Source organism: Syzygium oleosum, unplaced genomic scaffold, assembly GCF_021117445.2.
Source record: "Syzygium oleosum isolate NSW1041296 unplaced genomic scaffold, Sole_v2.1 Sole_v2.29, whole genome shotgun sequence".
Classification (NCBI taxonomy): Eukaryota; Viridiplantae; Streptophyta; class Magnoliopsida; order Myrtales; family Myrtaceae; genus Syzygium; species Syzygium oleosum.
Window position 1 is genome coordinate 1,837,371 of NW_026607513.1, and position 23,280 is coordinate 1,860,650.

Below are 23,280 nucleotides of genomic sequence, written 5' to 3' on the forward strand. Positions count from 1 at the left end.
GTGCTCGAGCTAAACTCGGAGTCCATGTTATAATTTTACTTTCGACGATCCAGACATAACGAATCCGACCTCGAGCATAGGTCGATCACCTCGCCCGGTCGCGCAGCTTAATAATCAAGCTCGATCAAACTCGAATTCGAGTATTTGATTTCTCAAGCCAAATTGGAGCACAATTTTTATTTTTTTTTTGGGGTTTTTTGCACCAATCTTTGCGCATTTGACCCGCTTCTTCCCTTTTGTCTTTTTCTCTCATAGTCCAAGAAACTTTAGAAAAAGGAATTATATTGCTGTCAAAAGAATTCAAGATAAGTTAGGCTCTTTCGTTCACCTCGCAAAACGACAAAGCACTGCATGGGCCCCACCTTGGGCCCCACGAGGCCCAAAAAGGTTATTGTCCGCCCAATGTGCCCATCACTCGCACACACCCCCCCACAGCTTGCATTATTGAGCATTTTTTTAATTAAGAAAACATTTATTAATTAAAAAATTAAAAATAAATCAAAGAAGATTAAATTATTTTAGCCATAATTAGTAACCTGATTACGCATCCTAAACCATGAATTATGCACCCCCTCCTGCCCCCGCGATTATTTTACTCGCAAATCTCGCCGCGTCATCTCTCGACACGTGGCGCGACGGCGACCGTGGGTCCCGGTGGGCCCCGCCCGCGACGGCGAAGTTGGGCACTTGTCGGGCGTCTAGAGGGGGGACACGTGGAGCGGCCTCACGAGTGCTCCCCCGCGTGGGGGCGGGCCCACAGCTGGGGTCAAGGAGGATTTTTTTATTTTAATTCTTATTTTTTCAGTTTTTGGTGGTACTTGGAAGTGTGACGTGTCAAGGGTTTAAGAAAAACAAAAAACATACGAGAATGGGGTTGGTCGCGACAAATTCTGTCTTGAATTAATTAATAAATCCCAGGATAATACCTCCCCACCACAATGCGTATTTAACCTTGTGAAAATTTAATTAACAGGAGGTTTAGATGCATTGACGTGTCGGAAAGAGACTGACGAAGCTCTAACGAAGATTCGTAATTTAATTGATTCCTCTCGCTTGATGTGAGCAGGTGAAAATACGATTAGTTACGAAACCTAAACTTCTAAAGGTGCCGCGGCATAGATTACGTGGGATTGTAATTTTCCAACCAAGTAATCAAAGATTTATGCCATTCCTTCTTTTAGGAATTTTAGCAAAATTAATTCGACACGGTAATTTGTGGTGCTAATTAAGCCAAGACCATCGAACTATTATCCATCATAAAACTATTAGTTATAGGGAAATAATCTTGATTACAATATGCATTTGGCGTATGACATTAATGTAGGTAATTTTTTTTGTTGGCCTGTACATTAATGTAGCTATTGAACAACTAGATAACAACGTGACGCGAAGTAGAAATAAAGAATCTTTCAATCTTAAATTTTGTCTAGAAATTTTGATAAATTACATATCTCCAATAAGATGAATATATCGGATATTATAAAAAAAATGGTCAAAATAACTCAATAGTGGGTTAGGTAAATCATTTATTAAAAAAAAATAAAGCTTTTACTTATTAAAAATTGTCTCAGAACAGTCATTTATGTAGTAATATCTGCTCGTATAAAGTAATTTTCCAAAATTGGCAAATTCAAATTGGAAAGTCGAGAATCCAAATTCCCCCGTAAAAGGTAAGTGCCATGTCACTTTACCCTTCCGAGTCCCGACAAAAGCAAACCACCTGCTGACGTCATCCCTCGGTTAATTTTTTTGTCACCTCAACGACACGCGCCCGCACCCGCGCGTGGCGCCCGTTATATCATTTGTCTTATGCGCTAGGGCTTATATAAGTGCAATTTTATTTCTGTTAATACCATTAAAAATTTCAAAAAATTGATATCCTAGTAATTCCTTTGCTTTAAAAATCAGTTTTCATTTCACGAAAAAAGCTCAAACTAGTACCTCGTGCTATATTTGTCCAAACCTGATTTCGGTACCACAAAAAATCACAAATCTGTATCCCACGAAGCGACTCGACACATTCACTTCAAATTAATATTCGCATCATAAAAAAACACCCCAGATTGGTACCCACTAACCCAAATCGACCCTCCATTAGAATATATATCTACGTCGGCTAAGTCATTCTCCACTTCATATCATCAATGTAGTCATCTGTCACCTATGTCGACACGCGTGCATTTTAATTTGTACAGAATACTAAGAGATGACGTATTTTGGGCCAAAGAGGTTACGGTTTGGATTTTCGACGAGACGAAAAATTAATTTGAGAGCAAATCATAAATGTTTTATGAAATTGGGTGTATAATATTTTCTCATTCCAACACGATTGGTCAATTTCTAAGACAGTTCCGTACCCGTCTCGGCGTCGCCTTCCCAATTTTCCTCCATATTCAATTATTGGGGTTGGGGGTGGGGGGATCCGACTCGACATGAAATTCACCCGAAATTCAAGTGAAATTCACCCCACGAGGCCGTGCTATATATACGTGTCCTTTCTTCCCATGGCCGCGCCAACAATACTAGAGAAATTAAAGAAAAAATGGAATCGTGAATTTGTTAGCTCCTCCCTCTTTTCGTTCTTGTCTTTTTGCATGAAGTTCGTATTTATGAGTTTCGTCTCTCAAGAGGGTCGACGGCAGAAGTCCATTTGCTCGCCGGAAACCGGCCGTCTCCCATGGACAAGGGCCGGAGGCTGACGATAAGCCTGAGCGAGAGATACCTGGGGAGCTACGGCGGCGGCGGCGGCGGCGGCCATGGAGTCGGCGGCGCCGACGCGCCCGAGCTCGGAGAGGAGGACATTTGGTCGGCGGTGGACGACATGGCGCTCCCCGCGGGGGGCGCCGGCGATCAGCAGGGCGCGTGGACCCCACGCGCCGGCAGCGGGATCGGCGGCGGGGGCGCCTCGGTGGGGTCGTCCTGGGCGACGGACGCCGCGCGGGCGGGCTGTCCCTGGCCCTCGTGGACTCTGGAGGCGGGGTGGCGTCCCCGAGGATCGTGCACCAGTTCCGCGGCGGGAACGCGGCGACCGCCGGCGGCGGGGGCCGGCGCCGTCGCCGCGGGGGCGGCAGCTGGCGTCGTCGGCGCCGGTCAACGTGCCCGACTGGAGCAAGATATACCGGGCCGACTCGGTGGAGTCGCTGCACGACTCGGACGACACGTTCGACGACGGCGAGGCGGCGGAGATGGTGCCGCCGCACGAGTACCTGGCGCGGGAGTACGCGCGGAACCGGAAGGGGGCGGCGGCACCGTCGGTGTTCGAGGGCGTCGGCCGGACGCTCAAGGGCCGCGACATGCGGCGGATCCGCGACGCCGTCTGGAGCCGAACCGGGTTCGACGGGTGAAAACTTTTTTTTTTTTTGTTGGTGGGGGGCGGGCAATGATCAGCTGAGTCCGACTCAGTTACTCGAACTTTGAACTGAGTCGGACTCGGAACGAGTGAGCTCAAGCAATGATTGCAAGTTGCAATTATTGTGCATTTGTCCAGCTCTATATTTTTTTTTGGGGTTTTTCTTGGTTGAATTTAGGATATTCAGTGCAGCCTCTTGTAGAGAAAAATATGATGATTTCTTTTTCTTCTTCTTCTTTTTTTTGGCCTGATTTATTTAGTGTTCATTTCTACGCGAAACAAAAAAAAAATTGTTTTCACTCGATTCGTTTATTTGCAATTCACCTATTTTTTTTTATTTTTGGAATTCTTGCTCGAATGGTCGGAATATTTAATCATTTTCTACAAAACGACGCGGCCATATTGTATAATAAAAAGGAAGGCAAGACCCGTGATGATGCGAAGTGCAATGGACCAATTCGTTGTGGTGTCCTTGGACGTGCCTGTGTTGAAGACGGCTAGACAAATTAGTATGGACGAAATCGACCTAAGCTATGATTGATGACATGAACATAATATTTGATTCTTTTGACCATGTCGTTGCTCATTTAACTTAATTGAGAACGGACAATTTTTTGCCACCCGTTATTCAGGCGAATCGAGTCCATTTCCTGTGGACAATATTCTATGCAAAGGATGATATATCCTCATGACAAATTACATTTTCTTATATATATTTCGGTAGATTTAATCAGATAGAAATTCACAACACTTGCCTCACGAGTCAGATCCATCTTTCTTTTGTGTAACTTAACTCGCGCAATACTATTTTAATAAAAAAAATTTCTCGCTTTCTAGCACCGATCATATAGAACCGAACCTAATTCCCTCGAAAAACACCAATCTTATCTCGGGTACTAATAAAAAAAGAACACCAAATTTAAATTGGGCACGAATTCTGGCCCAAACTTTTGTTTTTATTTATGAAAGAGCATCAATTTTAACTTGAGTCTCAATTATGCTCAACTTTTTTTTTTATCTCGTAAAACAAATATCAATTTTCAGTCGGTATCTAGGAAGAATTCAATGCCGTTAGCGAAAAAGACAAAAAGACACCTCATAATATATGTTTTTTTTATGACATGACTAGTGAAAATAATGTGGAAATGGACTTTGATCTCAGATGGAAATTATCAGAGGACAAAAGATGTGGGGAAAGACCCACCTGAGATTGAAGGGGATAAGAGATGAAAAACAATTGGGCCTCTCTAATTTGGGAAAAAAAAAAAAGTGGGGGATGATGGATGGGGATGTGTGTGATGGGGACATCGATGGGTTTTGCCCCCCTTTTTGGAGGAAAGGGACATGCAATGCATGGTCTCTCATTAGGGTCACCCATCCCCCACAAGTGCTGAGAACCATTTATTTTTCATTTCTCGCCCCCTTTTATTGTCTCTCTTTTTTTTATTTCAAGGAAAAAAATGAGGACAAAGAAAAGAACAGAAATTTTATGTCTTAACACAGGACAGGACGGTTCACATTGAGAGGTGTCCATGCTTTTTGTGATCACGATGAATGCCAATAGTTTGGAGAACTTGGCAGTTAATGCAGTTGATGTCTCCATCCTTTTAGATTTTCGATGATTTTTTTTAACTGGATTTTTTGTTCTTGTTTTTGGGGGGGATAATAAGCATGTAAAGAGATGGATTCTTTTTTTTATTTTTATTTTTCATGAGATCAATATTCGAGTAATCGATTGGAGCAGCGCGGGTCTCGGCCTTCAATGAGAAGAAACATTGGGTTAGTAGAATGTTTCACTTATCAATGGGGACATAATCGAATGAGAGCCAAAATTCGATTAGAATTTCGTGATGGTGCTATTTCTTAAGGATTAAACCAAAACCGATCGGATAAACCAATTAGACGTAAAATGCTGAAAACAATTCAACGCAAGGATTTCCAAAGGCCATCGCCCCCGGTGGATATACGAGAACTCGGCTGGTAAAATGATTCATTTCTAAAAATGAATAATATCTCAATCACATTACTTCCCATTTGCGGGCCACCGATGGCATTGGGCAATCACTAAGCCATAAGTTTGTGATTAAAAGTTAGAGGTCATATAGTGTCCCGACCAGTATTCGCACATCGTAACTTCCTTTTTGTTTGCAAGAAAAAGGAACGAATGCTTCAGTCTTCCTTGCTATCGCATTAACCTTCATATTGAATCCGCAAAAACATCTCGATAAGGCACTCGATGACATTATCTGTTAATTACAGTAAGATAAGAAAGCTAACAATGGATGCATATATGCTTCAAGTTTTACATTAGTTGATTGGATCTCTCTCTCAGGTCAGTAAGGCTAATCCCAAGTAGTATTGCACATGAGCCACATATAATGTTTTCTTTTTCTGACATGACAAGTGCAATAAAATGTAGAAGGGTACTTTGATTTCAGATGGGAATCAGAGGACAAAAGTGTGGGGGAGACCCACCTTGGACTGAAGAAGGGATTAGAGAGATGGAAAAACAGTTGGGGGGCTTTTAATTGAAAAAGGATAGATGAGGAGGATATGTGGGGGATGAGGATCATATGCTTTTTTTGACCTTTTGTAGGAAAGGGACACCCAAGTCTCTTATTAGGCTCACAAATCCCAGAAGTGCTGAGATCCATTTGTTCTTTTTTTCTTTTTCTTTTTCGCCTTTTTAAATTAAAAAAAAAATGAGTTTTGCTAGCGTATCAGTCTTTGACCACTATAAGTGCAACACATAATGTGAACCGTAAATTTTTAAAGAAGTAAACTCCATAATAATTTATAATTATGTGTTATTTATTTTTTTATGGCTCGAGATAGACCATTGATCTTTGCGGTGAATTATGAACAATTACTTAACCATTCATCAAAAACAGAATTATACCCAACATGGGAGTATATTGGGTGGTCTAGAAGTGCCAAAAAAAGATGTACGCTAATCCATTAATTAGTTGACATGTGTGCAGAGAACAGCCCTTGGCATGGGGGGGATGATACGGGCACTTGCAGGGAAGAGAAAAGTGTCCAGCCTTCCGATACCCAAAAAAAACAAAGTGTCCCAGCCTCCTGGCTCGTCCTTGATAGAATTGATAGCCAGCCACACAACAAAAAACACCTGGCCTCTGTTTTCTTTCGGAATATGGTACAATAAGAAGTACTTAGCCAAGAGATTCCCCATCTTTTGGACTATACAATATGATTTATTAATTTTTAATTTATTCAATATAGTCTCTGAACTTTAATCAATGTGCAATGTGGTCCCTAAATTTTTAATTTGCTTAATATCGTCCCTGAATTTTATGTATAGATTCAATTTAGTCCTTGAATTATTTGAAAATGTTTAATGTATATTATATGAAAATGTTTAATATAGTCTTTCCATTAATTCAAATTCAGAGACTATATTGAATATTTTCATATAATTCAGAGACTACATTAAATATTTTCATATAATTCAGGGACGACATTGAACATGTACCAAAAGTTCAAAGATCACATTGAACAAATTAAAAGTTCTAGGGATCACATTGAACATTAGGCTAAAGTTCATGGATTATATTGAACAAATTAAAAGTTCAAAGACCACATTGCACATTGGATTAAAGTTCAAGAACTGTTTGTGTTATTATTTTCAACTATTATTAGATCATTCTGAAAAAAGAAAAAGCATCAGAAATGCACAATCTTTTTTTCTGCAGCAATCATAACCAACCTACGCGGCCAAACATCAAATAACCTATAGAGAGTGTAACCATCGGTGCAAAAGGAATCACAATAAAGAAACATGGTGCGAGGAAAATTAGTTTTATCACCAGATTCTCCAACTGTATTTCACATAAAAATCTAGTATAGACAAAAACTGATTGTTAAGCACCTTGAGCCAAAACAAATTGGCCAATCAATTCATGAATGCCGATTTATCGTATGATCCGATCAGACGATAACCTAATTGAGAATCTAGTTGGTTAGAGTCAACATATATAATAATATACACTTTCAATCATGATAAGAATCATTAGTGCCGCTCAAGTGTACGGAGAAGCTAATGATTCTTGATCACATTATGTTGTCGCAAATCTCATTATAAGCCAATGTTCAGCAGCAAGACCTTTGCGAAGAAAGGTCGAACGTGTGAGCTTGCGTGGGAGCTTGAGATGAAGGTGGAGCAAGAGCTCGAGCAAAGATAGCGAGAGGAAGTTCTGGTCGAGGAAAGACCAAGAGATGTTGCCCAAGAATTAGCCTGCCTAATCATAGAAAAAAATGGATGACCCGTTTTCTGAACCCGATTGCCCATGATTTCGGACTCGGGTCGGGCTCTTGGTCTTTAAGACTGCGAGAGTATGGATATACTTGTACATAAAAAAAAGGGATTATGGCAATGAGTATCGTAAAATATAACTCTTAACAACATAAATGCAAGAAGCAAAAAATTGGGTTTTCGGAATTTTTTTTTCACATTTTTGAAGAACATCACATTTAGAGCTCCAGGAAGCAAATTACTTCCCAAATGTGGGCCACCAGTGACATTAGGCAATCACTAAGCTGTAGATTTTATTAACTATCTTTTTTTATTTTAGCAGTCAGGTAATGTCTATATCAGTTTTCGCGCATTTCGACTTTGCAATTTTCCAAGGAAAGGGATGAATGCTTCAGTCGTTCTCGCTGGCGAATTAACCTTCACATTAAACCCGTAAAAACATCTTGACAAGGCATTTGACGAGCAGAAAAATGCCAGCGAATTTTTGTTAATTAAAAATTTAGACAAGAAAGCTAACAACATATGCATATGTGCTTCAAGTTTTTGCATAAGTTGGTTGGATGGGATCCCTCTCTCTCTCTCACAGGGGTCATTAAGGCTAATCCCAGGTGGTCTTGCTTGTGGTAAGGTTTTAGTCAAGCCATAATCCTAACTCTTCCAATTAAATTAAAAGAAAGAAAATCTTTCTGAGTTCCTTCCATTAAAGTCATCGAAAAACATAAACTACTCAATCCTCATGTGGAGCTAATTAACATAGAAAACCTCGACATCACAAAGTTCAACCACACCAGACACACCCCACTGGACACCCAATAAAGATCTGTATCTGCCAAGGGCAACACTTTAGCTTTAAGTTTCCTATTCGGTCCAAACAGATACAAATTTTAAGTTTCCTATGAATTATTAATGCCTAAAAAGTTTAGAGAACAGAGGAACGAGGTGTGTGTGCACGGTTATTGAGGGCCTCTCCTTCCCTCAACAGCACAATTTCCATGGAAAATAAGACATTTTTTTTACCCTCTTTGTTGTTATTCAATTAAAAATGAAGATTGTTTTGCTCTTGTTCTTGAAATCTCTCTTCCCATTCAAAGTCGTGGTGTAAGTTATTATTGTTATGCCTAGATATTTATTCATCTGAAATATTCGGAAAATTGAAAATTTTTAGCTGTAAATAAGAGTGTGCTCACAAATTGGAAAACCGTGGGTCGAATAAGTTTACCTCATAATTTCCATCTTTTTTTTAAATTACTAGCATTTCTATGCTTGCAAATTGTACGAAAATGTCACCAAAGTTAATGTCAGCGTAGGTGGAGTTGGTTCTATGAGATATCAACTTTTTTATTTTATTTTGAGTATTCATTGGATTACCATATTTAGTTTGTCTAATGATATTTTCCGACCCATAATAGCTTCTTTCACAAATTTCAGGAAAATATTTTATATACCAAGGATGCTTGTGAAAAAGTCATTACTATTGTGAAAATATCACTATGCATAGTTAACAATTGGAATTTTTTTTTAAAAGGATAATGATATCTTCGCAGCAATAATATGCTAGCAAAGCAATAAATTATTCGATAAAAAAAAAAAAGCAATAAATTAAAATCCCAAACACTGAGCGATTGTTTCAATCTTTTAAATGTTGCCAACTTCACCCCCACATTTTCATATATCCAGAATAATATGTACGAAAGTAAATGAGTGGCGGCTAAAGTATAGTCATAATTCGACCCAAAAAAAAAAGTATAGTCATAAAAGTAAAAACCTTACTTTCATCATAGATGAAACATGTCCCAATTCATCTTAATTTAACACTCAGGGTTGAAAATTGAAATCACCATTGTCTAAATAAAGTTGGGTGGCATTATTTATTTATTTATTTATCATTATTATTATTAAAATGAAAAGAAATAAAAAAAAAATTCAGGAGGAAGGGTATCCAAGGTTGGGCTTCATATTCCTCCGACACAAACTGCACTGCAGTATAGACAACCATGGATGTTGCCTTTCCACGTGAGGTTGTCTTTCTATATTAATATTGCACGTGTGCGCAAATTATATTGCAGGCTTGGAAGAAAGCGTTCATTGATTCCCAAGCCAAGACAGACAAGCAAGTCTCTCTTTTCCCTCAAGCAATTATAATTATAATCCCACCGCCATTAGAGATTCTCTTGTTTAGGTGCCTTAATTAAGGCAATTAATAACAGGCCAATCAATAATTAAGGCAATTAATTCATAAATAGAGGAAAATTACATACATGAAGGGTATTATAATCCTATAGCTAAGCGATGGGAGATATTTGACATCCTCTCTTGTGTTTCTGTGCAAACAAGAACTAAATTATATGAGAAATGCGAGCAGAGTTGAAGAATGGCGAATAAGGTGCACAAAATCACAGCCGGAATGAATCATTACCGGGGCGAGAGGTTTTGGAACTTGGTATTGATTCCAAATTGAAGTTGAATATGTAACCGATCGTGTCGAAGAGAAAGCTCCTGGGATTATTCAACGTAAATATGTGCATGAGCCTATGCAAACAGGCTTAAAAGCGGTAGGTGGCCGGGTTCCTATAGGCCGTGATACTTTCCCAAGTGATGTTTTTTATTCCCAGACTATCTAACAATTCTCCCCGGCCTTGCACTCTTTTCATCGGGAGTCTTCAAGGGGACACTGGATAAATGAGATCATGTACTTGGAGCTCTTAGAACAAAGCAAAAATAAATAAAGAATTGAGAGTTGATAAGATTTATAGTACTTATATGTTATGAACAGATGATGAGACATGCCGGGTCCTAATTTATAGATTCATCACCTCACAAAAATCTGGACTTTTTCAATATTGGTAAATGCCTCGGATGCTCTTGCTAATGATTTCTTGGCAGCAGCCAAAACACCTTGGCAATGCAGAAAATGCACTTGTATATATTAAGCGATATCACCAGACTTATTAGTTGTTTTTTCTTGATTAAATAAGCAAGGAGTGAAGATCTAGGCTCCACCAAGCTTTGTGACAGTACTAAGAGCCATTTTTTTTATAATCTCAGTGTGAAAATACCAAACATTGAGTGATCATTGCTTCTGAAAATGAACAGTTTAGGAAATTTATTGACATTTTTTTTGTGGGGGATGAAGTTATGAAATGAAACGCCAAGTCTGGAAGTGATGCACGTGGGGTTTCATGCCTCAACTCTCGGCTTTGCTGATGCCTTTCTCTTCATCTTCCTTCACTCGCACTGAACATCAAATTCAGAAGCAACCCATCTTCTTCTTCTTCTTCTTCTTCTTCTTCCTTCTCAGAGTTTTCATCTTCAGAGTTTTATCATGTGTAGCTTCCAGCTCCAGTTTTGAGGACTGTTTGACTTTGCACCCAAAAGACCAACTCAGGTGCTTCAATCTCTCCCTTCTCCTAAACCCCTTCTCCAAAATGAGGGCTCTTTGAACAGCCACGTTGTCAGCAAAGCTTCATCTCAAAATGAATCCATTTATGTCACATGAAGCGAACCAATCTCTGCATTGTCCTGTTCTGTTTCATCCGCGCTGTTTGTGTCTATGCTTGTGCCAATGTCTTTTCTTGCGTAGCACAAGACACTGCTCTGAGGTTCCTTTCTTTTGTTTTGGTTGGTTTTTTGCAGCAGAAACAATTGATTGCGGGACTAAAACTAGAGGATGGTGGAGCCACATTCATGCCCTGGAATGGTTAATGCATCTGCATTGTGTTCTATAGAGGAACATGTCGTGCAAGGGGAGGGAGAGAGTGTTGATCACATCGTGGCACAGATTTCAGCTGAACTACAGAGAGAGAGGATGAAGAATGCAGAGCTCATGGAGAGAATTTCTGAACTTGAAGCTCAAATAAGGGAGAAAGAAAATAAATCTCTTCTCCAAGACAAAGAGGTACTTTACAATGCATAATCTGTTAGCGAGCAGAAGAGTTATCAACACGGTGTATGTTATCTGGTTTTGTTGATTTTAGTAGTTAATCAAACCATGCACAAATTTTGACCACGATGCATCATTATATATTTTGCGGTACTACTTGATATTCCTTCTATTAAAATGGGAAAGGAAATGGTGCATTAGCTGTGTGTTTATCAACCAGATTTGTTTGATCGTAACTTTAATTGCTCATCAGTTTTGTCCTTTCATCTCATATCTCCGACCAACTCAAATTTTCGTATATGTTATGGTCTTTAAAGGCCTCACCCTCTCATCCTGCTTGAAAAGGCTTTCAGCAATGTTGGTTCTCAGGGTAGTCATAGAAAAGCACCGTGGCAAAGCTCCAAAGAGTCAAAAAGACAAAAGACAGGCGAATTTGATGGTAGGCCTGAAAATGGACAAACTTTTGGCGGTAAATCGGCTTCTCCAGTTGGGCATGATGATCAGTGCGTGCTACCAAAGTATGAAAATACCAAAGATGGCATGGTCAGTTGGATGAGCATGGAAGATACACGCATGTCAGGTTTTGAAAGTTTGAAGGAAGATGATGATGCCGATGACTTAGATAATGCGGATGAAGCCAACGATGAAGATGACAATTACCACGTTGAAGAAGGCACCAACATTCACAATGCTGAAGAGAACTCGAGAACTAACAATGATATACTAGTGAAGAAAGTGCAGGTATCGGCCTTGGAGAACTCCTATAACGTTAGGACTCTTGTGAATGCAATGCAAGATTCGGTGGATACTCCAAAAGCCAATCTTTGCTTACAGGAGATTGGACAGGTTCAGGACATGTCGAAACTCGGTGATCTTGAGAAGGAAGAAGTTAAGACCGAAGGTTGCAAGGAACATGTAGAGGTACATTCATCTGGATATTATGCTTGCCACACAGGGTCTGGAAGCACAGAGCTGCACAGAAGTTCCACAGAGGTTGCTTTCTGTCCTAAAGAAGTTAGGAGGATCGTTGAAATGGAAGCCCTTCAAGAAAAAAATGCTCAGTCTCATACGATGAGAAAGATTATTGTTTTTGCGTCCCTCGGTATCAAGCACGGGTGTGGAGATATGTACGAGCTGGATTTCAACCATTTTAGTATTTTGAGGAAGGGTGAACCCTTTGTCTCTCTGCAAAATCCCGGGGTAATCACTCCGATATTCTATCTCTACAGCAAAAACTCATAGGATCTTCTTTCGATCTCATAAAAATGATGATATCTTAAAGAAAAAGCTAATCTTTCTGCTAAATCAGCGGACACAGAAAATGACTTCATTCTGCTTCAAGAGAGCAGCGTGGTCTAGTTGCGGATAAATATGTTAAATTCATCATGGTACTTCATTGTATCGTAGTTTAAACTATGGCTACGGCATGTAGAATTTCAGCGACCTGATCGGGGATTAGCAAACGAAACATTCTATCAGGATTTCTCAACTCCTCTGATACAATTTCCTATAGCTTTTTAGAATCAACTATGAGCGAGCGTTGATGTGAATTTGTTGGCAGGAGCACATTTTATATGTAAATCCCGGCATCCGCAAAAAGGTCTTCTATCCAAATAGACAGAACCCGACATTGTGTCCTGTCCAAATACTAGAAGAAGAGAAGGCCATGCGTCCATCCGACCAAAGCTGCCCCTCATCCTTATTCCTATGCATCAAATATGGAGGAAGGACTAGAAATCTTCCCCAAAACGAGTTAAGTGCTGTTCTTTCATGGCTAAGATTTTGATAGTTTGCCTCATAATTTTAGTCTCTACCTTGGTGTGGCCAAAGAGATGTTTCCGCTGCTAAGAGCGATGGCTTAAACGATTTCAGATATGTCAGACAGCGCATGGGAAAGAAAAAGCTGAAATCCTTCGGGCCGCTTATGTGCAAAATGGCGCTGTTGATCCCTGTGCGCAGTGGAAGTTTCTTCTTTAAGGCCCTGGGCATAACGCTCTTGTTCATTGCCGGTTTCACTGATCACCTGATTCAAAAGGAGACCAAATATAGAAGCTTGGACTTGCTCCAAAAGTACTACAGGTATACGAAGTCCAGTAAAAACATTTGATAGTTCTTATTGCCTGATGCAAATGATGTTGCATTTTCTTTTACCCCATCGGTTAACAGTCCAGCATGAGCAAGCACTTGACAGATCAGTTGAAAACATTTTCATTCGCTAATGCTCATACTCTTACCTCACTGTACCATATTATTTATATCGATGCCTCCTGCTTAGTAAAGCTTCGTGAGTGTGCTGCAGGAAGGATGGGGATGCTGAAGGAGAGAAATTATTTCTTGAACACCGAGAAACCACCAACACTGTAAGATTGCCGTTACAAGTCCGTTGTATCTCTGTATTCTCCAATAATTCAGTCATAGGAACACAATTCACGACTATATCAGAGCACCGATAAGAATGGTAATCGAGGAAGCAAACTATGCAATTGCTTTCTTTTTACTAGTCGAACTTTCATTACAACAAATTATGCAAATTTAGTTTCAGGCACGAGTAGTGCAATAATTTCTTAACGCCCTCTCTATGGGAAAGTTTCCCTTTTGCCCCTTCTCTTTTCCTTTTATTTCTGCTGCAGTATTCCAATGGATTATATCTATTTTTTGAAAGTATTTCTTGCAGCAAGCTGCCCTCAAGTTGGACCAATCTACTACCAAGAAAGTCTCAACAAAATTCAAACCCAAAAGGCATAGTCATGCTGCACATAAGCCTTCAAATTCAGAAAGATCATTAGGTTGTCTACAATCAGTAACTACAAGCTGTGCTCCTCAATTTGGATTAGTCGGCTTTAACTCTGTCCACACTCAAGCACCAGGTGTAGATAAAGCTTCGAGTTCAAAACCGGCAATCAACAACAATGCTAGTAGCATGTCATTCACTAGTCCAACATCGTACAATGTGTTCCCACCCCACCAGCCCGTAAACGGTTTCATTCCTATGATGTATTGGCCTCCCCCGAGCACATATGCTTATGCCCCATTGCCGTCTTCGGCAAGTTATTTCTCTGTGCATCCACACAGCTGCTACACCTATCCTCCTTCGCACGGTTTTTTCCCGAATATAGTCAGAGGCACGGGAAAGACTGATGCAGTCTCAGAGGAATCTGGTGATGATTCTGGAAGCAGTTTGAGCAGTTCATAGCTAAAAGAAGTGCCAGCGACAATCGAGTCTGGCTGCCACGAATTGTTCGGGTCATATACCGCAGCAGTTAAAGAAATGTACTAAGATTGACAAGGCTCATCCATAATCGTGCAATTTTGACCCCCTCCTCTGTGCAGGTGTGTTGTTTAGTGTATATGCAAGAGACTGTTTCTTTCTCTGTTGTAGCAGTAATCAGGTTAACAACTAATAGAATCGATGAGCCGACAGTAGTGAAAAATTTCCTACTATCTTGAATCCGTGAAGCTAAACGGGAGGCAAGGGTATTGCTTCCATGTTTCTTGGAAAATCACCTTCTTCTCTATCATTTCACCTTGTGATCTAAGAAACGTAAATTTTTTTTTTTGGGTCGAAATCTAAGAAACGTAAATTAAATAGTGTACTTATGTATGATAAGTCTAGGCAATGCACCAATGTTTTTTCCACTGGACGGACTATACCTATCTCTATATAATGTGGATGTACATCTAAAACTCTCTCAACGTTCATGGCCCACAACTCTGTAATGATACCTGAAAGCTTTATTTTTGTCTCAGTGCCATAATTCTGCACTAGCTTCCAACCAGAACATTTAACATTGCAGGAGGATACACAACAATATATCTGCTCGTCTGTGAGAATCTTATCCTTTTTTATGTCCACTCACTTTCTTTGCCCTTGTCCAAGTTGACAGTACATCTTTGTCTATCTCATTTTGCCTCCCATGGGGGACCATTTTAATTCATTATCCTCACATCGTTGCTTCAGTCTTGAAGGGTAATGAATCACTCTTTCTTGAAAAACAATTTGCCTCCATCATCATGAAGACAGAGGAAAAAGGAAAGCAGCATACACAAGTGCATCAATTGATATATCAACATTCAGAACTACTTATTCATCATACTCCACCATAGATAACACCACAACCCACAATCACCATGCCAACTTAGAGCAGAAAAAAATTGCACAAAAAGGGTCACAAGATCTGCACAATCTTCACACCCATGTGCACTTTTTTTTTCCATTCCCACAGATGAACCTAAAAAGCAAAAGCAAAAGGAGGCAAAACAAACTTCTCCTTCTAGGGGTGCTTGTTGGCAACATTGCATTGCTTCCTGACCTCACCTTGGTCACCAGTGAGAGGGTTGTTCTCGGAGAGGATGGTGATGGCCCTTGCAAACTCCTTGAAGAAGTAGTCTTGGCTCTTGGCCATCTTCTTTACATAGGGCTTGGTCCGCTTGTCAGTGGCAAGCTGGTGGTCCACTATGAGCAAGCCCTTATTGTCCAGTATGTTCCTGTAGTAGTTGTTATCCAGCACCATGGGCGTGCCTCTGTCGTTCCTCACATACTGCACGGCCTTCGGGTCTGGGATCACGTCCGGGCACTTGTGAAGCATGTGCTCGACATGGTCCGGGTTCAGCACAGGGTCGACCTCTGGGTAGAGCCGGTGAACCAGCTTGACACAGTGGGTTCGGCCCACGCTGTGGGCTCCTGTTACACAAATTCAGGAGATAGAGTGATGCACCAACCAAGCAACTAAGATTATTATAACAAAACATGTATACTAATTTTACAATATGCAGGCTAAACAACTTTAGGAAAATAAAGCTCATGATGAAGCACTAGGATCATATAGTAAATTACCTAGTAAAGCAACCACTCCTGGTGTCTCGATGCCCATGGCCGCGAATCTGTCGAGCACCGCCGAAATGCTTTCATTGTGGTCTGGAAGGTATTGCTCGACCACATCAGCTCGGCTCTTCCTACCATCTCTCCTTCCAGTTTTCAGGGGAATGTGAGGGCCTCCTAGCTGTTCAGAGAGAGTGAATTTCAAGACCAGATTTCACCAATTTTCTTGAAATTCCTTATGAGAACAAGCTGACAAGTTTTTGAGAAAGAAAGGTAAATATGGCAAAGTTGAGCGAACTTCATTCCCAAAGGAAAAATGTGAACTTATCAGATTTAGCAAACACTAGCTAAAAGGACGAGTGTACAGATAAATTTTGTTCACTCAAAAGAAAAGAAGAGGGTTACTAAATATGCGGAGCATGTACGATAGAGAGATTATAGAGAAAGACAGGAAGGAAAAATCTACAGATTCTATATATTCACACTGAAACATCATAATTAGGATAATAACAATAGTGAGTACCGCGGCTATGCCATCTCTAGCAGACAAGACCAGGATGTCCGCACAAGAAACAACTCCGGGGCACTCTCTCTCCACAGCTTCTTTAATGGTGTCCAGGTACCTGAAGTTCCTTAGACCGAAACTCCGGTCGGTTTCTTTCTCCGACAAGCTCCTCCGCGTCGAGTCCAAGAGCAGCGAAGCATCACATGACTGCATTCACATCACACTAGGCAAATGATATTTCCAATCACTATTGCGAAAAACGAGCCGAGTTGAGTCAACAAAGTCTACTTCTTGAACTCAAATCTCAATTCTAGAACTTGGAGATCAAGTTTGATAATTTCTCATTTTGCTAGCTCCACCAAGCCTCACTTCGGAGATCTGAGTTCGTGACTCCAAGTAAAACTCATTGGTCGAACCCGAGCACAAAAAGTACTGGAAAATGAGTGAAAGATAGCATAAAAGCAATTTTTTTTTGCAAGAAAAACACAAATGTTGCTCGTTAAACTCGAAAACAACCGAGCCGAACCGATGTTAAGCACAATGTGGGTTTGATACCTGAACAGCACAGTCATGGAAGATGTTCCTCAGCCAGGAGAATGCAGTGTTCTTGTGGCGCTTGTAGAGGAGCTTCACTTGCTCCTTGATGATGTCCTCGGCTTGAGGGCAGGTGTCCTTGTAGAAGTTCGTCATAAGACCAGGCTTGTCTTCCTCATTGATCTCTGCAATGGCAGGTCTCGGTGACACTGCTGAGAGAGATAAGAGAGCCAAGAAGATGAGAGCTTTGGATGCCATTTTTCAAGCTACTGGGCGTACTTTGCTAGTTCTTGAGCTCTTCTTATATAACGGAAGCAGCGAACTTCCCCATTCCTATCCCTATTATCATTTTTTGCTAAATTTTCTTTCTTCTTTTTGTTTTTTCTAGCTTCTAGGAAAAGCTAATTTTGAATGTTATTAAGAGCTGTTTGATTCCGATTCTATCTACCTTATGTCCCCTCGACACTCACAACCTGCATGCGTCACATGAGTGTAATTTTCTAATGTAATCAGCATTATATCATAGTGAAGAGTATATTACATGACCCCTTTAATTTGTTACTTGATAACTTTATAACGATATTAGATATATGATAAAAAGATAGGTCATTTAAGTTCTACTTTGCCTGCTTTAAATAAAGAGGAGAGTGATTTGGTCAAAATTATACTTCATGAATAGAGTAAGAGCATCCACAGCGTAAGGTTAATCACTTGTGTTTATGAGTATTGACACACCTTGCCCGACTAATCATCATCAATGGAGAGCAATTAAAACTGAGCAGTAGAAAAATACTGGAAATACATGAGTATTGACACACGAAACTCTAACAAAACCTACACTATCTTCTTCCTACCAAAAAAGGGCTTTAACCTAATGTAGCCTCACTTCCATACGTCCTTTGACTCCGTGCTACTAACATGAATATAACTTGCAAGAACGCATATGGCTTCTGACCAGTTTGCATTAGTAGACCATTATTACTACCTCTAGCTTAGATACACACAACCAGCTTCGAAACACAAGGTGACAAGTCTTGTGAGCTGGACTTTTGTTCAAGAATTGGCACAAACACAAAATATATTGATATCACCGTTTCCCACATCAAAAGAGAAGGGCACGTTTAAAGGAGAAAAAGGAGTGGAGGCTGGGGGCACCTTTCACTTTCAAGTGGGCTTTCATTGTCTTTCTTCTTTTTAGGGTTTCATTGCCCTACTAGAGAATTGACGATGGGGGATAGCTTTTCTCCACAAGTTGGAGAAGGTGAACGCTGAGAAGATCAGAGAAGTGCAATTGAAGAGCACTGAGGAACTTTCCCATGTCCATTCATTGCTTGTCTCTATATCACAAAGTACCAATGGCTTCCATTTAGGAAAATCATCCCACTGCTAGTCCATTGGCAACTTTTTGTCAAGTCTTGTTGGCATGATCCATGAAAAGAAAACCTGGCTATTCTTTCCCTTGCATGTAAGAAAAATTCCAACATCATTATGTCGGTGCAAACCAGAATCAGAGTTAGGTGGAGTCAAGAAAATTGCTGACTAAATGCAGAAAAATTGAGCTATATACGTATTTTACTTGTAGCAAGAGAAAGGAGAAGCTTAGAATGCTCGTGTTATTGTAATTAGTTCCCATGCATTTATTATCATTTCATCTGATAACCATCTCCACGAATCTCCATGGAGGTTTAGCTAAGCTCATTGTTGTTGAAATTTAATTGAGTAGGTCATCTTTCACTTTGCAAGTGGGGTTTCTGATAATTGCGATTGGGGATGGCATTAATGATGGGTCATAGCATGCCGAGAAGTTAGCCAGAAGCTGCACATAAAATTAATTGCTCCATGTTATCATGAGCCTAGTAAAAATTTGCTAGCATAGCTTTGGAAAAGATTGATTTTCTGGTCACCTCATGACCATACCAGATGATAATAACCAAATTACATTGTTGGGTCACTTGGTTGGGGTTTTGATATTTGAAATGATATTTGGTAGTTGAGAAGTCCTTTCTAGCTTGAACAAAATAGCACAAGAGGACAAATGAAGATGGTCATGAAGAGACAATACCACCATATAAGGAAAGCAAAAGCATTGTCACATTGTTTTATATTTGGAGATTATTTAATATGATATTTAAATATTTGGGATTCAAGAATGGCAAAGGTAGTGAGCTGGGGTGCTGCTAATACTGCTAGTTTAAAGCATGTACTACTACTAAAAATGGTAGATTACAAAAAAATCAGTGCTTGTAGTTAGGTTAGGTTTTAAAGTTGATTGGATCGGAGATAGTTTTGATCACTTGAGTGTTTTGATTTCTTAAAAACGTTTACTTGAGTGTTATAATTTTCAATTGACCACTTGAGTATAACTTTTTAGAAACGTTCACCAAAAGGTTATGGCACTCAAGTGATCGATTGAATAATCAAAAGAAAAAGTGACCAATTGAAAAGTTATATGATACTCAAGTATCAGAAAAAAAATTATGACACCTAAGTGGATACCTTAAGAAAGCCACGACACTCGAGTGATATGGCGCTTGTAGTGTCGTTTTCACATGCAATTGATGTTACAAATCTTGAATGTTGACGATTAAACTTAAAATTCGTTAATCATAATCACGTGAAATTTTACATGGTATCGACTTATAAGCTTGTAGAAGATTACCGATGACATTAGATATTCAAGACTCTTAAAGCACCCGACTAATTTCACAGCTCATGAGAATTTTCCCCCTTCGAATCAACGATCTAGTTATTGCATCGACGGGAATTTGGACAAATGATCATGCTTATTAAGGCGCAACCTAATGTTAAATCTTAATCAACTCGACTAATTCTTTGCGGTAAGAACATGCATTACTTTGAATAAATAGGGGTATTTATTCACCAGCATTATAAAAAAAAATTAATCAGAATTTCAGACCAAATTAAAACACCCAAGCGGCTTCGCCACCGACACTACACTTTATGCCGAGTCTTCACCAATAATCCAACTTTAAATGATCAAAAAGAGTGTTGGCATTATTCTAAGCTAATCATTCTCAATTTTGGAAAAAAAATATAAAGAGGGCTTGAACTAGGCCAAACTTAGACATGTGCTTAAAAAATTTAGTATTTTATCTATGTCTGGAATAATAAATTAGCCGGAATAAAGAATAAAAAGCATTGCCTTTTGCTTCCGATTGTCCCCACCCCTATCTAAGCCCAAGATGAATTATCAATGTAATTATTCAAATATGAGCAACTTTCCAATCATTTCAACTCTACTTTTTTCTTTTTCTTTTTTTATTATCAATCAATTTATTTAATGAATTTTATCTTTATCATGGTCACTAACTTTATCATTTCGTCAAATAATTAATAGAGAATGATGACGTGGCATTTAGCTTTACACCGGAATGCATAAAATAGGACAGAGTTTGTAGTGAATACACCAAAAACATAATTTTGATAGAGTTCAATCAATAACAAACACGAAAAAATTAGCGGAAATTATTTCAATTCTAACATGTACGACATAATTTATCTACATCTTCTCAATTTCAAAAATTAAAATATCTCTTTGGAAAAAGCAAAAAGGACTTTTTTTTTAGACCGCTCAAACCCCGTTGAACATTCAATTCGAATTAAATCTAGGCCCAATTTCCTAAAAACGTTCAATTTTAGGCCCATTTCCCATTATTTCTCCAACGTTTTCTTTTCTATGAAAGATAACCAACTTTCACTCAAGTCAAAAATCTTTCCTCCGTTAACCCTAGTCACCGTTAGTTGTCCGATGTGGTATTTCCACGTCGGCAAGCTCCATGGATTTTAAGCACTTTTCATGTCATCGTTGATTTAGGGTCGCTCATACCGTCTCGAGCAGTCAATTCGGATTAAATCTGATGCATAAGAATTGCAATTTGATCCAAATCTTGCGCAAAGGCCGAGACAACGAGCGACCTCGTGGGTTTTATGGGCTCCTCCTGGGCCACTATGAAGTCTACATGTATTGAATCATATATGCTTTTGTTAAGGGTATAGTGTGGCATCAATTTCAAACGTCTTGTACTTTAGTCAATTGAGACATAAGCATCCCAATTTGGATGAATTGAGACCTAATCAACTTTCTCCGTTTAACAACATCGAAAAGCAATAGATCGAGAGGATAGCTCAGTGATCTCGTGGCTCATCAATGTTCTCTAACTCACTAGATTAGATCGGGTAAGATATGAAGTACAGTAGATTCGGTATATGTTATGTTTTGTACCTAAACAAGATGAATACGCAAATGGTCCGTACTAAACAATGTTTATCCAATTACTCCGAGGTTGAAAGTTACTCAATATGATTAGACAAAACATTCTTGGTTATATGAATTCTTGTATCAAGAATGATTCCCCAACACCAAGAAAAGTTGAATTTGATTGCCAAAAGAGCTAATTATAAAAAAGAAAAGGAAGACTGAATTTATCTAAATAAGGCCATGAGAGAGAAGCTATGTGCAATTATTGCTTCATTTTTTAACCTTGAACTCATCTTTGATGATTAGATGCAGAGTGCTTTGAAGCCCAGAACTTCTCAATCTCTTCTGCTGTTCTTCCTGGGATTCTCCCAGCTATAAGTGACCACCTAAAAGCACAACGATATGATGCCAAAGTAATCTCTCAAGGTTTACAAGATGTACAAGAAACGGAAGCACCATATTACCTTTCTCCAACCAAGCTGAACATCCTTGCAATCAGTGTCTCCTCATCTTCAGAGAACTCCAACTTTGAATCGTCTCTTTTGGCCCCTGAAAGAAGGCATTGTTTTCCCTCATCATCAGAGCAATATAAAGAGGAAGGAAGACTGCTATTATCACTGTCTAAGCTTCAAAAAAACCTTTGGTTCTAAACTAGTCAACTTAAAATAGGTACCTTCTGCACCCCCGTTGCTTTCATGAGAGCTGTGGTCTTTATCTCCCATCGCTACTACAAAGAAGTTGCTGATAGAAATCACAAGAGGGTGTATTGGAAATTTTCAAAACAGGAGACTTGTGACTGTAAAGACAACAGAAGAAGGGGACTGACAATATTAATGTTGTTTTTCCTTTTTTCTCTGACATTATAGATTTTGGTTGTTGAGGAAGAGAAGAATGGTAGTTCTCTCCCTTTGATGGGTTGTTGAGGAGGGTTCTGTGAGTTTCTTGAGTTGGCAAATAATCTCAGAATGACCAAAGCACAAGTCACTAAGCTTCAAAGCAGGTGTTTGTGTATTTATTGATAAGGCTAAACAAGGTGGTTCTTTTCAAGATTTTTACTTCATGGCACAACAGAACTCTCTCTCATATGCACAGGTGATGCCAAGTCATTTCCATATCCATGCAACTGTACTTTAGGTAATATGATTATGACCCCATTAGACCAATTAATGATATTTTCTTGTCCCTGATGCAAATTGGACGACCAATAGAGACAGGTTAGTTGAGGGAATAATATCTTGTTCACTATCTGCATATGAAAATGATATTGAACACGAACATGCCTGTTCTAATTGGTGAATGATGTAGCAATCCACAAAAGATTATATGTGAAAGTATTTATGCAAGCTTGAGTTCATCAAAGAAGCAGCAGAATCCAACTTGAAACCTATGCAACTGTTGCAGATTGTTTCGGAAGACAAGGATTACTTGTCTAACAACTTATACGGCCGCTTGCAAGAAATAAAACATCTTATGCAGCTGTTGGGATTCCATTTGGTCAACTTTTTCGAATCTTGGAAAGAAAAAACCAGAAGAACGGAATAATCGCTATGAGATTAGAGATTGTTCCAAGCAGATCAATGTGTATTCTTTGTTCTCATCACTGAGAGTTCAGAAAACGGTTACGTGTCATTTCCTTTTGTATTGCCGATACGTTCTTATAATTCTGCTGCATTCCCATGAGGGGGTGCGAACTGTAGAAGA

General features: G+C 39.5%; 4 protein-coding genes across 7 annotated transcripts; 2 read left to right on the forward strand and 2 right to left on the reverse strand.

Annotated features, from left to right (window-relative positions):
* Positions 1 to 2,498: 2,498 nt before the first annotated feature.
* LOC130135214 (protein S40-5) lies at positions 2,499 to 3,653 on the forward strand. Its single transcript, XM_056303775.1, is given in 3 exon segments — positions 2,499 to 2,918; positions 2,921 to 3,043; positions 3,046 to 3,653. Coding segments are annotated over 3 exon segments (663 nt in total). The 5' UTR covers positions 2,499 to 2,677; the 3' UTR covers positions 3,345 to 3,653.
* A 7,021-nt stretch (positions 3,654 to 10,674) lies between these two features.
* Positions 10,675 to 14,869, forward strand: LOC115677870 (uncharacterized). 4 transcript variants are annotated; one of them, XM_056303803.1, is made up of 7 exons: positions 10,675 to 11,007; positions 11,256 to 11,517; positions 11,872 to 12,702; positions 13,064 to 13,254; positions 13,375 to 13,581; positions 13,802 to 13,862; positions 14,177 to 14,869. In XM_056303803.1, the coding sequence occupies exons 2-7, from the start codon at positions 11,290 to 11,292 to the stop codon at positions 14,693 to 14,695; spliced, it is 2,037 nt and encodes a 678-aa protein (XP_056159778.1). In that variant the 5' UTR covers positions 10,675 to 11,007; positions 11,256 to 11,289; the 3' UTR covers positions 14,696 to 14,869. The 4 variants fall into 4 exon arrangements, with proteins under 4 accessions (XP_056159778.1, XP_056159779.1, XP_030456969.1 ...); XM_056303804.1 differs by having other exon boundaries at positions 11,259 to 11,517; XM_056303805.1 differs by lacking the exon at positions 10,675 to 11,007 and adding an exon at positions 11,038 to 11,162.
* Positions 14,870 to 15,542: 673 nt separating this feature from the next.
* Positions 15,543 to 17,646, reverse strand: LOC115677871 (peroxidase 42-like). Its single transcript, XM_030601110.2, has 4 exons — positions 17,382 to 17,646; positions 16,845 to 17,033; positions 16,337 to 16,502; positions 15,543 to 16,183 (listed from the first exon to the last, which is right to left on the reverse strand). The coding sequence occupies exons 1-4, from the start codon at positions 17,616 to 17,618 to the stop codon at positions 15,774 to 15,776; spliced, it is 1,002 nt and encodes a 333-aa protein (XP_030456970.2). The 5' UTR covers positions 17,619 to 17,646; the 3' UTR covers positions 15,543 to 15,773.
* A 3,986-nt stretch (positions 17,647 to 21,632) lies between these two features.
* On the reverse strand, positions 21,633 to 22,413 carry LOC115677924 (MYB-like transcription factor ETC1). Its single transcript, XM_030601168.2, has 3 exons — positions 22,253 to 22,413; positions 22,044 to 22,128; positions 21,633 to 21,965 (listed from the first exon to the last, which is right to left on the reverse strand). The coding sequence occupies exons 1-3, from the start codon at positions 22,299 to 22,301 to the stop codon at positions 21,869 to 21,871; spliced, it is 231 nt and encodes a 76-aa protein (XP_030457028.2). The 5' UTR covers positions 22,302 to 22,413; the 3' UTR covers positions 21,633 to 21,868.
* Between the last annotated feature and the right edge of the window lie 867 nt (positions 22,414 to 23,280).

Coding starts and splice junctions, on each gene's coding strand:
- LOC115677870 (XM_056303803.1), top strand. CDS start 11,290: ATGGTGGAGCCACATTCATGCCCTGGAATGGTTAATGCATCTGCATTG. Junction 12,703..13,063: donor TCTCTCTGCAAAATCCCGGG/GTAATCACTCCG, acceptor ATTTGTTGGCAG/GAGCACATTTTATATGTAAA. Junction 13,863..14,176: donor ACCGAGAAACCACCAACACT/GTAAGATTGCCG, acceptor TATTTCTTGCAG/CAAGCTGCCCTCAAGTTGGA.
- LOC115677871 (XM_030601110.2), bottom strand. CDS start 17,618: ATGGCATCCAAAGCTCTCATCTTCTTGGCTCTCTTATCTCTCTCAGCA. Junction 17,034..17,381: donor TCCATGACTGTGCTGTTCAG/GTATCAAACCCA, acceptor ATGTGAATGCAG/TCATGTGATGCTTCGCTGCT. Junction 16,503..16,844: donor CTAGAGATGGCATAGCCGCG/GTACTCACTATT, acceptor CTCTCTGAACAG/CTAGGAGGCCCTCACATTCC.
- LOC115677924 (XM_030601168.2), bottom strand. CDS start 22,301: ATGGGAGATAAAGACCACAGCTCTCATGAAAGCAACGGGGGTGCAGAA. Junction 22,129..22,252: donor AAGCAACGGGGGTGCAGAAG/GTACCTATTTTA, acceptor GCCTTCTTTCAG/GGGCCAAAAGAGACGATTCA. Junction 21,966..22,043: donor TTCAGCTTGGTTGGAGAAAG/GTAATATGGTGC, acceptor TTGTGCTTTTAG/GTGGTCACTTATAGCTGGGA.